The 13,774-nt window shown below is 41.4% G+C and overlaps 1 protein-coding gene across 1 annotated transcript in view; it reads left to right on the forward strand.

Annotated features, from left to right (window-relative positions):
- LOC136875434 (KH domain-containing, RNA-binding, signal transduction-associated protein 1) overlaps window positions 1-13,774 on the forward strand; it is a 1,072,163-nt gene that overhangs the window by 987,730 nt on the left and 70,659 nt on the right. The window contains exon 10 of the mRNA XM_067148988.2: window positions 7,604-7,739. Within this exon, the coding sequence (XP_067005089.1) occupies window positions 7,604-7,722 (119 nt within the window). The 3' untranslated portion in view covers window positions 7,723-7,739. The remainder of the gene's footprint in view (window positions 1-7,603; window positions 7,740-13,774) is intronic.

Raw genomic sequence — 13,774 nt, forward strand, 5'->3', positions numbered from 1 at the left:
TCAGTGAGATGAAGAAGAAGCAGTCGCATGGATACGTAATCGTCCTTTACCAAATGGATTATATGTTCGGAGTGTGTTTCGTGTATCTGTTCGGTCGAGTTCTTGTGTCAGTTCGGTGACAGCCGAATATTGAGTCGTCGTAATGCAGACTAACAGTTATATCTGTGAATTACTTGTAAAGTTGATTGTGAAGTGTGAATATAATTTCAAGACATGCTATATCCCGTTTGTGAAACTAAAAGGATGCATCACCGAATTAGGTTGGAGATACCTACAGCTGGTACAAACTCAAAGGAATACGTCGCAATAACACTCAGTGTTGAAGGTACTGTTCCGTGAACCAGTGAGGGATACATTTCTTGTACAACTTTTAAATGTCCGGTCAAGAGGATTTCAAATTTAATGCCTAGTGTTTCTTTCAGTTGTTAGTTCAGAGTTTTATATTATCATTGATTGGGTATTATACCAGCAGGTCTCACCCGTTAAAGTCAATATTTAAAGAGTATTTTGTTTATTATCAAATACAATTAATTGTTTCATTTCAATAGTAGATCAGATAACCTCACATTTTAATGGGGAAATCAAATTTCAATGTCCTTTTACCAGAGCCTATATATTATGCTGTCAAAGTAAGCTTATTACTTCACACCCTAGGGATATTCAAGACTCCCATTTATATATAGTTACATGTATGTGTGACCTATTGATAAATCACACGATAAGTCACACAAGGGATGATTGAATTAGAAACATGAGATTATTTCTAATTAGTACCATCACGCGATGAACACCATGGGTCGTTTTTACTTGCGTGTAATACCAATAATATCAGGTAGACAATGGGTTTGTAATTAGTAGCACCAGAGAGTGGTTCACTGTGGGTTTACAGTACCTGTGATTAGTACAACTATGTGCGGAACACCACGGCTTACGTTGCGCCTGTGATCAGAACTATTATGTGAGAAACACCAAGGGTCTGGGCGTTGCCTCTGATTAGTACCACGCCGTGGGTCTGCGTTGCTTGTGATTAGTATCCACTGTGTGAGGAACACCACGGGATAGTAGGTGGCGATATTATGTGAGAAACACCATAGGAGTGCTTCACCTGTGCGTATTACATTACCTGTGAGTAGTACCACAATGTGTGGAACCCGTAAGTCTACGTCATTCATGATTAGTACCGGTACATGAAAAATACCATGGTTCTTACTCTCCTAGCGATAAGCATAATTATGATGTACCGTTGTCCTGGATTTTGGACCCCTTTAGACAACAAGCATAATCGATTCAGGACTGTGCTTTGAAAGCAGCCCCTTCGTCAGTTTTGTACTATATACTATACCATATACTAATTATATACAATGGATTTAAGATAGTTTTTCTGGGAAGGTGAGACATTGTGGGTCAATCCACTGATTGTCTTGAGTTCATGATCATTGTTTACCCACTTTTTTCTTAATTATAGCCAGTGGATTAATTTTTGGAATTATTTTTAACTTTCAATTTTGTGAGTTGGATCCGCTGATTGCTTTAAATTCATATTCATCCATCCAGTCTTCATCACGTTTTGAATTCTGGTCAGTCGATGAGTTTTGGACTTTTAAATTGTTATTACATTTCGTACCATTTCGTGGGGCTGATAACCTAGAGTTAGGCCCCTTTAAACAACAAAAAGATCATCATCATCAAACGTCCTCGAATATCATCAAGACAATATTGGCTCATTCCAGGTCTATGCTTTCCCTTCTCTCCCTGAAGAGACAGCCACTTATCTCCAGCTCTTTTTACAATCGATAACATTGTTGGTCTGGTTGGAACATCACGGATACCGGATTCTCTCCGAATTGCCCGTTGTGTTTGAAAAGTACAAAGACAGAGGTTGGTGGAGGGGCTTCATTCGCCGACCCATCGTATAGATGGAACGACCTGGGATATGTATGTACGTGCTTTACGTCGCACCGACACAGGTATGGCTGTGCTACCGGAAAGGGCTAGGAGTAGAAAGGAAGCGACCGTAGCTTTAATTAAGGTACAGCACCAGTATTTGCCTGGTGTGAAAGTAGGAAACCACGGAAACCTTCTTCTGGGCTGCCGACAGTGGGGTTCGAACTCACTGACTTCCCACAGCTACGCGACCCAAACCACACTGAAATAATACTTCAGTTTTTTGGACACATTGCGATACGACAAAATCTAGAGAAGTTCATCATGGAAGGGAACGTTGAGGGACGGAGCAAGTGAAGACTATCACCAGGTTGTCTTTCCAGACGTGTGAAGAATGCGTCATCGAGCGAGTTGGCCGTGCAGTTAGGAACACGCTGCTTTGACCTTGCATTCGGGAGATAGTGTGTTCGAACCCAACTGTCATCAGCCCTGAAGATGGCTTTCAGCTGTTTTCCATTTTCACACGAAGCAAATACCTTAATTAAGGCCAGGGTCGCTTACTTCCCACTCCGCCCCTTTCCTATCCCATAGTTTCTATAAGACCTATCCGTGTCTGTGCGACATAAAGCGAATTGTTAAAAAAAGTGAAAGGATATCCGACCGCAAAAACATTGCCAAATAAACTCATCTGAGCCCATCCTAGACTCCGTATCAAGACTATGTGGTAGACAAAAATACTAGTTCCCAGAAGTATAACCCATTAAAATTATAAGGTTAATGTAGATCGCTCTGTATTTTGCTGGCCCCACACAGTCAGTATTATTGTCAGTAATTCAATTCTATAACTGGAAAGAAATGGCTCCCACTATAACAAAGTACAGTATTTAAGTTCAGACTTTGAGGTCTTTCTTTAGTTCACTGTGTTTTAAAACAGATTTAGATCAGTGAATAGCATGTCTAGCTATAGTTATCAGTCTCAAAATAAGTGTTCGACGTAGAAGCTGGGCTAAAATGTGGTTCAAAGAGAGAGAGAGAGAGAGAGAGAGAGAGAATTACACTCTTTTGATTCTGTTGGTGGAAGCAGAGGATTAAAGGAACTATTAATGGAATGAGTACGGACTACTTTGGTAAGTTAGTCGATGTGTTGAAACTCTTTACATGAAAGCAGAATATATACGTATGGGCAAGTAAACCAAATGAACTGAGATTAGGAGTGGCACGGAGACGTAGTAACGTTTTGTAAGTAATGCACATTCATTGTGAAGTTCATTTTTTTTTTGAAGTGGCTTTACGTCGTACCGACACAGATAGGTCTTATGGCGACGATGGGATAGGAAAGACCTAGGAATGGAAAGAAAACAGCCGTGGCCTTAATTAATGTACAGCCCCAGCATTTTCCTGGTGTGGAAATGGGGAGCCACGGAAACCCATCTTCAAAGCTGCCAACAGTGGGGCTCGAACCCACTATCTCCCGGATGCAAGCTCACAGCTGCACGACCTAACGGCACGGTTAATTTGCCCGGTCATGTTTATAAGATCAGCGTTAAGAACGATCATTTAACATTTAAAAATGCTCATGTTCCATGGTACGGAAGAAATGTCTACCCAAGATAAGAGATTCTATATATCATCTGTTGGCTGCCGTTAGTGTCCCTCGGGTGTCAGAATATCGTCGTGTTGGAGTACGAAGCAGAATCCGTGTACTGCCTTGGAGTACTGTGTGTGTTACCGTGGACTGTAAATTACATCGGGGCCTGTGTACGAAACAATGAGGCGAGTAGAATAGGAACAGTCCTAAAGGTCGTTGTTATGACGAGTACTCTTGAGCCGTGTTAAGTAGTTCACTGTGTTTGACTATGTCAATTCCTGGACTTTATCTTCTGGAATCGAACCAAGGAACAGTCATCTTGTGTTTTGGGAGTCAGCAGCCCTGTCCACCTGTGGCCAGTGTGCGGGATGACTGGACTTGCGAGCACGAGTGAAAGTAGGGCGAGCCTATCAATAAGGATTATAGCTGTCCCAGGTAATAAAAACAGGGCGGACTACCTGCTGGGTGAAGAGGACAAAGTCGTGTGAATAGTTAGCAATTAGTGAGTGTGGTCATTTATGGTTGAATAGAATTGTGTGTGTATGTATTAATTTAGATCATTCTGAAATAAATTCTGGCAAAAAAAAAAACAGATTGTGTTTTATTCGTAATAACACTATACAGTATGTCCATGTCCAAGTTACCTCTGCTAACAATGTTTCCTGTAGAGCGTCGGCCCACCTTTGCTGCTTTCACTGTTGCAATCCTTCTGGGAAGGTTGGTCACCAACTTTCGGTACTTTTCCAAAGGAACTGACTTCCATTCTTCTTGTAGAAACTTAGAATTAGTTAGTGGGACGTAAAGCCAAAACGTTATTATTCTATGTACATCCTGTATCCCAGGTTAAATTAAATGCCGTAGAACTCTGTTAAATGCAGAGTCCTTTGACATTCATATTATACAATGCAGTGTCAACAAATCTTCTGCAAATCATTAGGTTTTTTTGGATAATTTGAAGTTTTAATCAACAATACTGAGTTGCAAAATGATTAAATTTAGCCCGCGTTGCCGTTATATTGCGAGGCAGAGTGCTGGGATTAGAAAGATTTCCAAATGAATGTACAAGGTCTTCAAAGTATCCAGTCAGTTCGCTCGCGCCCTCACGTAGCGGGTTGTCTAGCAACATGTATGACCGCTGAGGAGCCTACGAACTGTATCAACGAAGTTACGACGATCAAGCTTGAAAGCAGCGAAGAGAGGGGAGTTGCTGGCTGCAAAATTTTGAATACATACGAAGATTTTAACGAAATATGTGCTCATCTTTACAATTGGAAGTACCTAATTACAGACCTAACTTACTATAAAACACACGGAGATCAACTTGTCATTTTATTAGACAGAGAACAGTAATGTGTCGAGACTTTCATTTTATCATAAACACTCACCATAAGTATTTTGTTTGTTTGTTTGTTTGTTTGTTTGTTTGTTTGTTTGTTTTACTACGGAATGACTCAAGCGAGCTCGTTTTGTCACTTGCCGCATTGCAGGCTGTTGTCTTATATGCTGACAATTCTTTCACCATGAATTTGTCTTGGAAAACTTGTCGAAGTTAGACAGTGCAGATAATGGAGGCTGAGATCAACAGCTTTAACAGTATTTGCTCCTTTATCCGTCTCAAAGATTATTGTATTCATATTCTTAGGATATATTCCCACCTCCAACAGCCTCTCTTCTTTGCTCTCTTGTATGTGTGCACCTGTTTTTGTCTTGTCAATAAATTTAGTAGTAACCAAGCTTCCAGTCTTCACCAATAAAGTGAACGGTGATAGTAAGATAAAGTATAAACTGTCTGTCCTCATATCTACTGTACATAAACGATCTCTGCACTCAAATCATTTCAAGCAACACTAGCAATTTCCCGCTGGCTCCGCCCGCAATGTACAAAGTATGGTGTTGTTCGTTACTATCCTCACGAATGTATTTGGAAGGTTTCGAGTTAATGAAATAAAGCACATGATCTGCTGTGGTAATAGAATGTAATATTATGTCAACAAAACACTTCAAAATACATCTCACAAAGAAACTGAATTAAACGTTCCTTGGAACAACGCTACGCGCCGAACTGTTAAAAAGTACTTCAAAGAACTTCGTCATGGAGACAGATGTACTCATAACTTTCCTCAGAATCTACTAATTTAAGTATTTATTACCTCAAAAGAAAGCGCTTGATCCACTGAGTGTTTTTAGACTAAAACCAACTGCGTACTTCAATTAGAACGAAAGATATGATTGCTTCAAAGAGACAAAAAATAGAAAAATCAATAATTTGGGGAAGGCGGAAGTTAAGTGATTTATAGTACCTAATGACAAATCTGTGCGTGAATACCTTTCAGTTAAAAAATGAAGGAAATCGACCGAATAGAATGGCCGGACTGACTGACATTAGTTTTCATAATTTTTTAAAATATATAGATTGTAGATTCTATCTTGGCGGCTTGCACTTTGATATTTTATTAATTGTTGTAGTGGGAGGGGGGAATAGACCATCAGCAACGTTTATTCGTCCATGATCTGTACCAACTTTAACACGTTCTTGACAAAGATCTTGGAATTCTCTTCCCAAAACAGTCGTAAAGAGAGGAAGATGTGTTGCACACATTTCGACGCACATTCGTGTATTATGTGTATTTGATGGGTTTCAAACATCAGGCCACATTTTAGACACGTGTGTTCTCATACGTGAGGTAATAAGATGCAAACGCAAATAAAGGAACACAACGTTTACAAGACACGTATAGTACGAGCATGCACAGAAATAGTGTCCCGATATAAACAAAGCCTGGCCTTCTCGCTTAACACATTGCTGCAGGTATTCAGCCCGCTACAAGACTGTAGTGACAGAAATGGCCACAGTGGTGGATGTATAGCAATACGCACACTGTGTCTTCAGCCCTACCCGTTCACACCCTTTCAGTACTGGAGTGGGGCTGGCCCCAACCGTCAACTGTCCTGAGAATGGTTTTCCATTGTTTTCCATTATCCTGCACTAAGGCGAATGCCGGAATATTTCCTAGTTAAGACCACGGCCGACAACCTCCTCACCTTGTCCGAGCATCTCCTTCACCGTAACAAATCTCCCGGCCTGAGAGACGGCGTCACTGTCTAAGAGACCCGCCTCAACTGTTAGGGTAGGAATGAAAACATTTTGGTGGTAGTAGTAGTAGTATTGTATTGTATTTATTCTTGAACATAACAGGCGTTCAGTCCCAAATACATGTTCACAATAAAAAGATAATAATAATTAAAATAAACTTACAAAAACAGGAAAAAAAGGAACTAGGAAAAAGACAACACGAGACTCTCAGGGCATGCCATGAGGTCCATCAGATACTCCGGAAACGTGATACTCCCTAGGGAGGATCACTACAGTAGTCATCCTCAGTCCCTACATGCCACGCCCATCGACCCCGCTGGATAAAACATACATAAAAAGTAAATAAACGACTGATTGTCCGGCCATGTCATCATCCCTGGTGAGAAAAAGACCACCCTCACATGATGACACGACCGGCCCTATCCGTGGGGCCCTAAGACGCCCCCAACCATCCCTACCAGATGACAGTGCAGCTTTCTCACCATTCCATTAGCGGCCGACCTTCTGAGGCTGTAACTGCTCTCCTACTGTACCCCGCCTCTCTCCTCTTTGTTCCGCATATATATATTTTCCATTCTCCTGCACTAAGGCGAATGCCGGAATATTTCCTAGTTAAGACCACGGCCGACAACCTCCTCACCTTGCCCGAGCATCTCCTTCACCGTTACAAATCTCCCGGCCTGAGAGACGGCGTCACTGTCTAAGAGACCCGCCTCAACCGTCAGGGTAGGCACGGGTCCTACCTCTCCTCTTCCGGGGATGTCTTGCTCTCTCTTACCAACTACTACTACTACAGCAGCAGCAGTTGGTCTGCGACTGCTAAGCAGTCATGGGAGTGGAGTGTCAATTTCTGATTCAAAATCTTGAATAATTATTTTCCCTTGCCGGTTGCTTCATCTTCGAATTAACGAAGCTCGGCTGTATGTGTACAATAAGTCCCTCACGAGGCTCGCAAACCATTTTGAAATTTAATCTGTGTTAGAGATAAGGTACACAACGCATCTAACAGTTAATGTTTATGTTTTGAATGTTTGCAGCAGTGACACCAGACATATCAGGGAGGTCGGATGCTGGAGCAGTGAAGGTGGACCGAACGCGGTTCCGGCACGATCCCTACGCCCGCTACGCTACAGCTGGGGTGAAACTGCCGCTGTAGGGGAACTGTTGAAGCAGGTATTAGAACAGTGCAATGCTACGAAACAAAGTGTGTATCATGTTCTGCATGAGTCGCAATGCATTCCTCATGTCACGTGCAGACACGTGCTGCATTCAGAAACATCCATACTGATCGATGCGCAGTCCATTTATATCACCTCAGTGTGGAGAATATTAAACTGCATACCATTTTGAGAACGGGAGATATTTAATGATTACACTCTGTTGTGGAACTGATAATGTAAGAAATATTTAAAATCCATTCTGAGATACAGCTTAAATTACTTAAATTAACCCTCGACTGGCGTTGTGAACACTTTGGTACGTAAATGGCGTTGTGGGGTCGAAAATGATACCATAGAATGGATGACCTCAAACACCCTTTATTTAAGTTTCAAAAATAAATACATGTCAATTATGTTTTCTTATACCTTTTGCATTACCTACAATGAGAAATGAATATCCTTACTGATTATAGATTGTGAAATAATGCACAATTGTTTTACCGTCACTGATCTTAAAAGAAAATCGCACTCCCATGAATTAAACTTAAATGAAAACAAATTTTAAATGTTCGTTGCTCCAGAGCAAATGCAAAGGTAAATTTAAATATTATACTATACAAAACTCATAAAACTTTTGAATTTCAAAGTCATTTAAGTCATTTTCACAAACACTTAAAGGTTGGGAGTTTGACAATAATTTTCTGACTTTGACGTCTCACTTCCCTGTTGGGTTCGGTAGCTGACCACTTCTATATGTTCCTACCAGAGAAAGATGACGGATGGTTATGGACGTCTAGGTTGTCCGTGAAACGTCCCTCTCCGTCTTCCTCACCTTCTTCTTGTTCCGAATCCGTGTCGTGCTCGGAATTGTAATCTGGATCGTTTTCATCTGAGAGATCGTCGTCGTCACTTCCTTCGGCATCTTGCTCTAAAACACTGCGAACCTAGGATCACACACTGACATGCCAGGGCGAGATTGCGAAGCCATAGCAAGGCTTATACGAAGAAAAAATACCAAACACACACTTTGAATGAAATATGAACACTTACAAAATTTTAAGTCACGACAAACTTCGTAATACAAACGCCGTTGTGGGGTCGTAAACGGCACCACACAATATTTAAATCAAGTTCCTGAGAAAACCATTACTTCCTAAACGCTACAAATCCACATAGCAGTTGATCTTGCACTAAGTAACAGCTACAGTTAACGATAACCAGAACGGAATACGGAGAGAGCGCCAGGGTTGTACAAATTCACTGGTATCTTTAAAGACCCCACAACGCTAGTCGAGGGTTAAGATATGCAGATTGAAATATTGGAATATTGTCCGAATAACTTCTTCCTTTCTAAAGGCGCCAAGGTGGGACAAACACCTTTAACCACTAAAAAGCACCTTTAATAATATATTTTCTTTTTTTCTGGGCAGCAGAAAGGGCGACTAAAATAAAATTTGATGAGGAAAATATACGATTATTTTCCAACATGACCATATATTAAATATCACATAGTGTATGTAGTTACAGAAAATCAGATATTCAAAATGACGGCTGTATAATGTATACACATTTGTGATATTCATTATAACATTTATGAATATCAATATTTTCAATGATTCTATAAAAATTCTACTTATCATTGTTATATGTAGAGGCTCTAGTAGGGAAAGTAAATTATTTGAAGTAATAATATTTTTTATCGAGATGTTTTTAGTTCAAAAATATTGTTCAAATTACTTTTTAAAATTAAACTTTAAAAGATGGCGAGCTTCAGTTCTACTGTGAGTTGTTCGTCCCTATATACGCTAGAACAGTATTTTTAACTGAGTATCTTGAAGACTCATGGAGTTATCAGGGAAAGAGTTTCGAAAAACACGTTTTACAGAAAACGAGTGACACACGTACTCAAGTGCTGGAAAGCTTCTAGAATTTAAAAGGCTAAGGTGAGTGACTGCCCTGCACTATTTAGGTCATAGCGTGGAAAGTATTACAGATATCGATGAAATTCTAAAACTGATTCAAAAGGGACATGTCATAGTAAAAGCAAAGCAATGTCATCTCCGTACAGGCCATGAAGACCCTGGGAGTGGTGGAAGGTAAAGGCTTCCACTATTCGTAACGTCGGCACTTGATGGGATAGAGTGGTTAGCTCTACGTCCCCCCACCTTTGCCCCCAGGAATTGACCTGGTACTCATTTTCGGTGTAGGCTGAGTGAACCTCAGGGCTATATGCACCTCAGGAAGTGGAAATCTCATTTCTTAAATTTTACGACTTCCTAAAGGGGATTCGAACCCACGTCCTTCCGGGCGAACCGAGTACGCCTTTACCGCCTCGGCCAGGCAGCCCCACATTTCATAGTAGCTACATGAAAAAAAAAAAATTAAAACGATATTTTTGGACCTGCAAAGGAGTTGTTGTCGCCTTAACGAAATTAGCTAACACGATGAACTGAGGAGGGAATCTTATCCAGCTCTTTGACAGCTAATTGTGGTGCAGTATGAAGTACATGTACCCAACTACTATCTCCAAGAGGAAATAAATTCCTTGAATAGAGTCCTAATAATAAAGGATGTACGTTCTTCAGTTAAGTGTTTTCCTTGCGGACAAATACTGACCTTGCGTTGAGGTCATATAAGGTAGATGAAAGTGAGGAGCCTGACATAAACATCAGACTTAGCTACGGGAACCGTGGTCGCTAACCCACGCTCCCAGAGGATACCGTGATGTTATCCTACCGCCCCCACCCACATGGGTACCTTGAACAGACTTCTTGGTGTTACTGCACGGAAGTAGGTTGCGTGCCAACACCGCGCTTCACCCTCCCCCAAACTCATTATTATCAACATCTTACAGAGTCGCGCAGGTCGCCCATCGGTGTCAAATAGACCTGCACTAGGTGAGCCCAACACGTGCTGGGGCACTCTATGTCGAACTTTTCTCCCGTTTCTCTACGAGGTTGATTATGAAGTAAGATGAATCTTCTTAGCAAGTTTTACAACTGGATGCCCTTCCTGACTTCAATTTCATCCGAGTAGTCAATGAGACGAAATTAATGACGTGATTCATGATAGTAGGGTGAGGGTGAACCTCGTTGACGGCACATAGCCTGCTCCTGTCGAATAGCACCGAAGGGTCTGCTCAAAGCTTGACGTCTCCATCCGACGGAGCACGAACAGGAAATGAACACTGCGGAGACGTTTGAAATTAAATCGAGGCTTTTGGCACGCAATCTAGTGATTCGAAATTGTATAATACCACCTCATCTACACTGCCGGCCAACATTCTGATGGTAACATTTTTTCGACCAACGGGACTCTAAACCAGCTGACCATGGTGTCGGATGACGCCTCAGCGATCAAGGCCACCAGGCGAGTTAGCAGGTGTTTTGGTTAGATGGCATCTTGGCTGCCTGCGTGTCTACATTCTTATTCTTCTTCTTCTTCTTCTTCTTCTTTATCTGTTTCCCTTCCAGGGTCGGTTCTTCCCTCGGGCCTCTACCGCCTCAAGGGCAGTGTGCTGGAGCGTGATATTTGGGTCGGGGATACAACTGGGAAGAATGACTAGTACCTCGCCCAGGCGCCCTCACCTACTGTGCTGAACAGGGGTCTTGTGGGGGGATGGGAAGTTTAGAAGGGATAGACAAGGAAGAGGGAAAGAAGCGGCCGTGGCCTTAAGTGATGTACCATCCCGGCATTTGCCTGGAGGGAAGTGGGAAACCACGGAAAACCATTTCCAGGATGGCTGAGGTGGGAAACGAACCCACCTCTACTCAGTTGACCTCCCGAGGCTGAGTGGATCCCCTTCCAGCCCTCGTACTACTTTTCAAATTTCGTGGCTGAGCCGGGAATCGAATCCGAGCCTCTGGGGGGTGGCAGCTAATCACACTAACCACTACACCACAGAGGCGGATGTGTCTATTTTACAGTCCATTTTATTCCAGATGACTGAGAAACAGATATCTGTTGGGCCATCTTTGGTTGGGTTTTAATTAATTTTGTTGGGTGAACATGGAATGTGCCACAGAGGATCTTTTACAGGTTGATATTCTGTGTGGAGAGGATTTTATTTCACGTTTCAAATATTCGACTACCGCCAGTGTGTTTGAATTCTGCTTCTTAAGATTCGGAGTCTGGTACTGGTCCACCCTCTTTTTTTTACAAGTTGCTTTGTTTTGCACTGACACAGGTAGGTCTTATGGAGACGATAGGACAGGAAACGGCTAGGGGAGGGAAGGAATCGGTCGTGGATTTAATTAAGGTACAGCCCCAGCATTTGCCAGATGTGAAAATAGGAAACCACAGAAAGAACCTCTTCAGGGCTGCCGACAGTGGGTTTCGAACGCATTACCTCCCGAATAATGGATATCGGCCGCTCTTAAGCGACTGCAGCTATCGAGCTGGCTAACTGGTCCACGGAGGAAGGTATGAGATATATAATTTATAAATATATTCTGTCCGGTTCATTGACCGAACGGTCAGCGTACTGGTTTTCGGTTGAAAATCTTTGGATCGTTTCCTGGTCGGGCTGGGAATTTTAACCCCATTTCGTTAATTTCTTTAGCTGGAGGGCTGAGTGTTTGTGTGCGTCTGAATACACTTCTCTTCATCAACGCGCACACGATGCCTCCTTATTAAGGCCCGGCTGTTGATGACATGCCATCCTTTTATTTGAGTGGTCAAGTGCATTGCTCCGATATATGTAAAGGGCACCTCGATTACAACTATATACTTTTTATTTTGCATTATTTGCATTCTTTTTTGCATTTTTAGCTTTTTAATATTTTAAGAGCATTTTCTTTGATATTGGAGAATATTTCGGTCATATTTTGGAGACTTTTGTCTCTTTAGGTAATTTTGTCCCTTTTTCATGTCACCATATTATTTTATTAAATTACGTCTGGAAGCCTTAACTAGTAGTTATACAAATATTGAAATAAAGCATTTCAGTATAATATTAGGTAGTCTTCTTCTTATTCTTCTTTCGAATTTTTGTTTCTGAATCGTATTTATATTTTAAATTTGTAGAAATTAATTTCTCAAGTTGTCTGTTATATGATTTTTTAAATCTTTATGCTGCACCCATAAGACGAGGGCACAATGCAGACTCTCATTTCTCAAACCGTCATTTATTATTTCGAATTCCTTTCAAACTGTTTCTTTTTCAACCAACATTATATTGTGCGTTCTTTATCTTGGAGCAGCCCCCTATATTATACTATATTATATTATATTATATTATATTATATTATATTATATTATATTATATTATATTATATTATATTATATTATATTATATTATATTATATTATTTATTTTGTAAGTTTTGTATATATTGTCCGCCTCTGTGGTGCAGGGTTTACTGTGATTAGCTGCCACCCCCGGAGGCCCCGGTTCGACTCCCGGCTCTGCCAAGAAATTTGAAAAGTAGTACGAGGGCTGGAACGGGGTCCACTCAGCCTCGGGAGGTCAACTGAGTAGAGGTGGGTTCGATTCCCACCTCAGCCATCCTTGAAGTGGTTTTCCGTTGTTTCCCACTTCTCCTCCAGGCAAATGCAGGGATGGTACCTAATTTAAGGCCACGGCCACTTCCTTCCCTCATCCTTGTCTATCCGTTCCAGTCTTCCCATCCCCCGCAAGGCACCTGTTGAGCATAGCAGGTGAGGCTGCGTGAGCGAGGTACTGGTCATCCTCCTCAGGTGTATCCCCCGACCCAGAGTCTGAAGCTCCAGGACACTGCCCCATGAGGCGGTAGAGGTGTGATCCCTCGCTGAGTCCGAGGGAAAACCGACCCTGGAGGATAAACAGATAAAGAAGAATAATAAGAATAAAGAAGAATAACAAGAAGAAGAAGTTTTGTATAACGTATTGTTTTCTGAAATATTTTTTACATTTTTGTAATGCATTTTCTTAAATTTTAGGTTATTTAATACAGTAATTTAAGTGCAATTTTTAATATTCTTTACGTCATCAACATCCGGGCCTTAACTTACTCATTACTAACCACCACAGAAACACGCAATAGTGATTACATCCCTCTACATATGGTTG

The sequence above is a fragment of the Anabrus simplex genome, chromosome 6, assembly GCF_040414725.1.
Source record: "Anabrus simplex isolate iqAnaSimp1 chromosome 6, ASM4041472v1, whole genome shotgun sequence".
Taxonomy (NCBI): domain Eukaryota; kingdom Metazoa; phylum Arthropoda; class Insecta; order Orthoptera; family Tettigoniidae; genus Anabrus; species Anabrus simplex.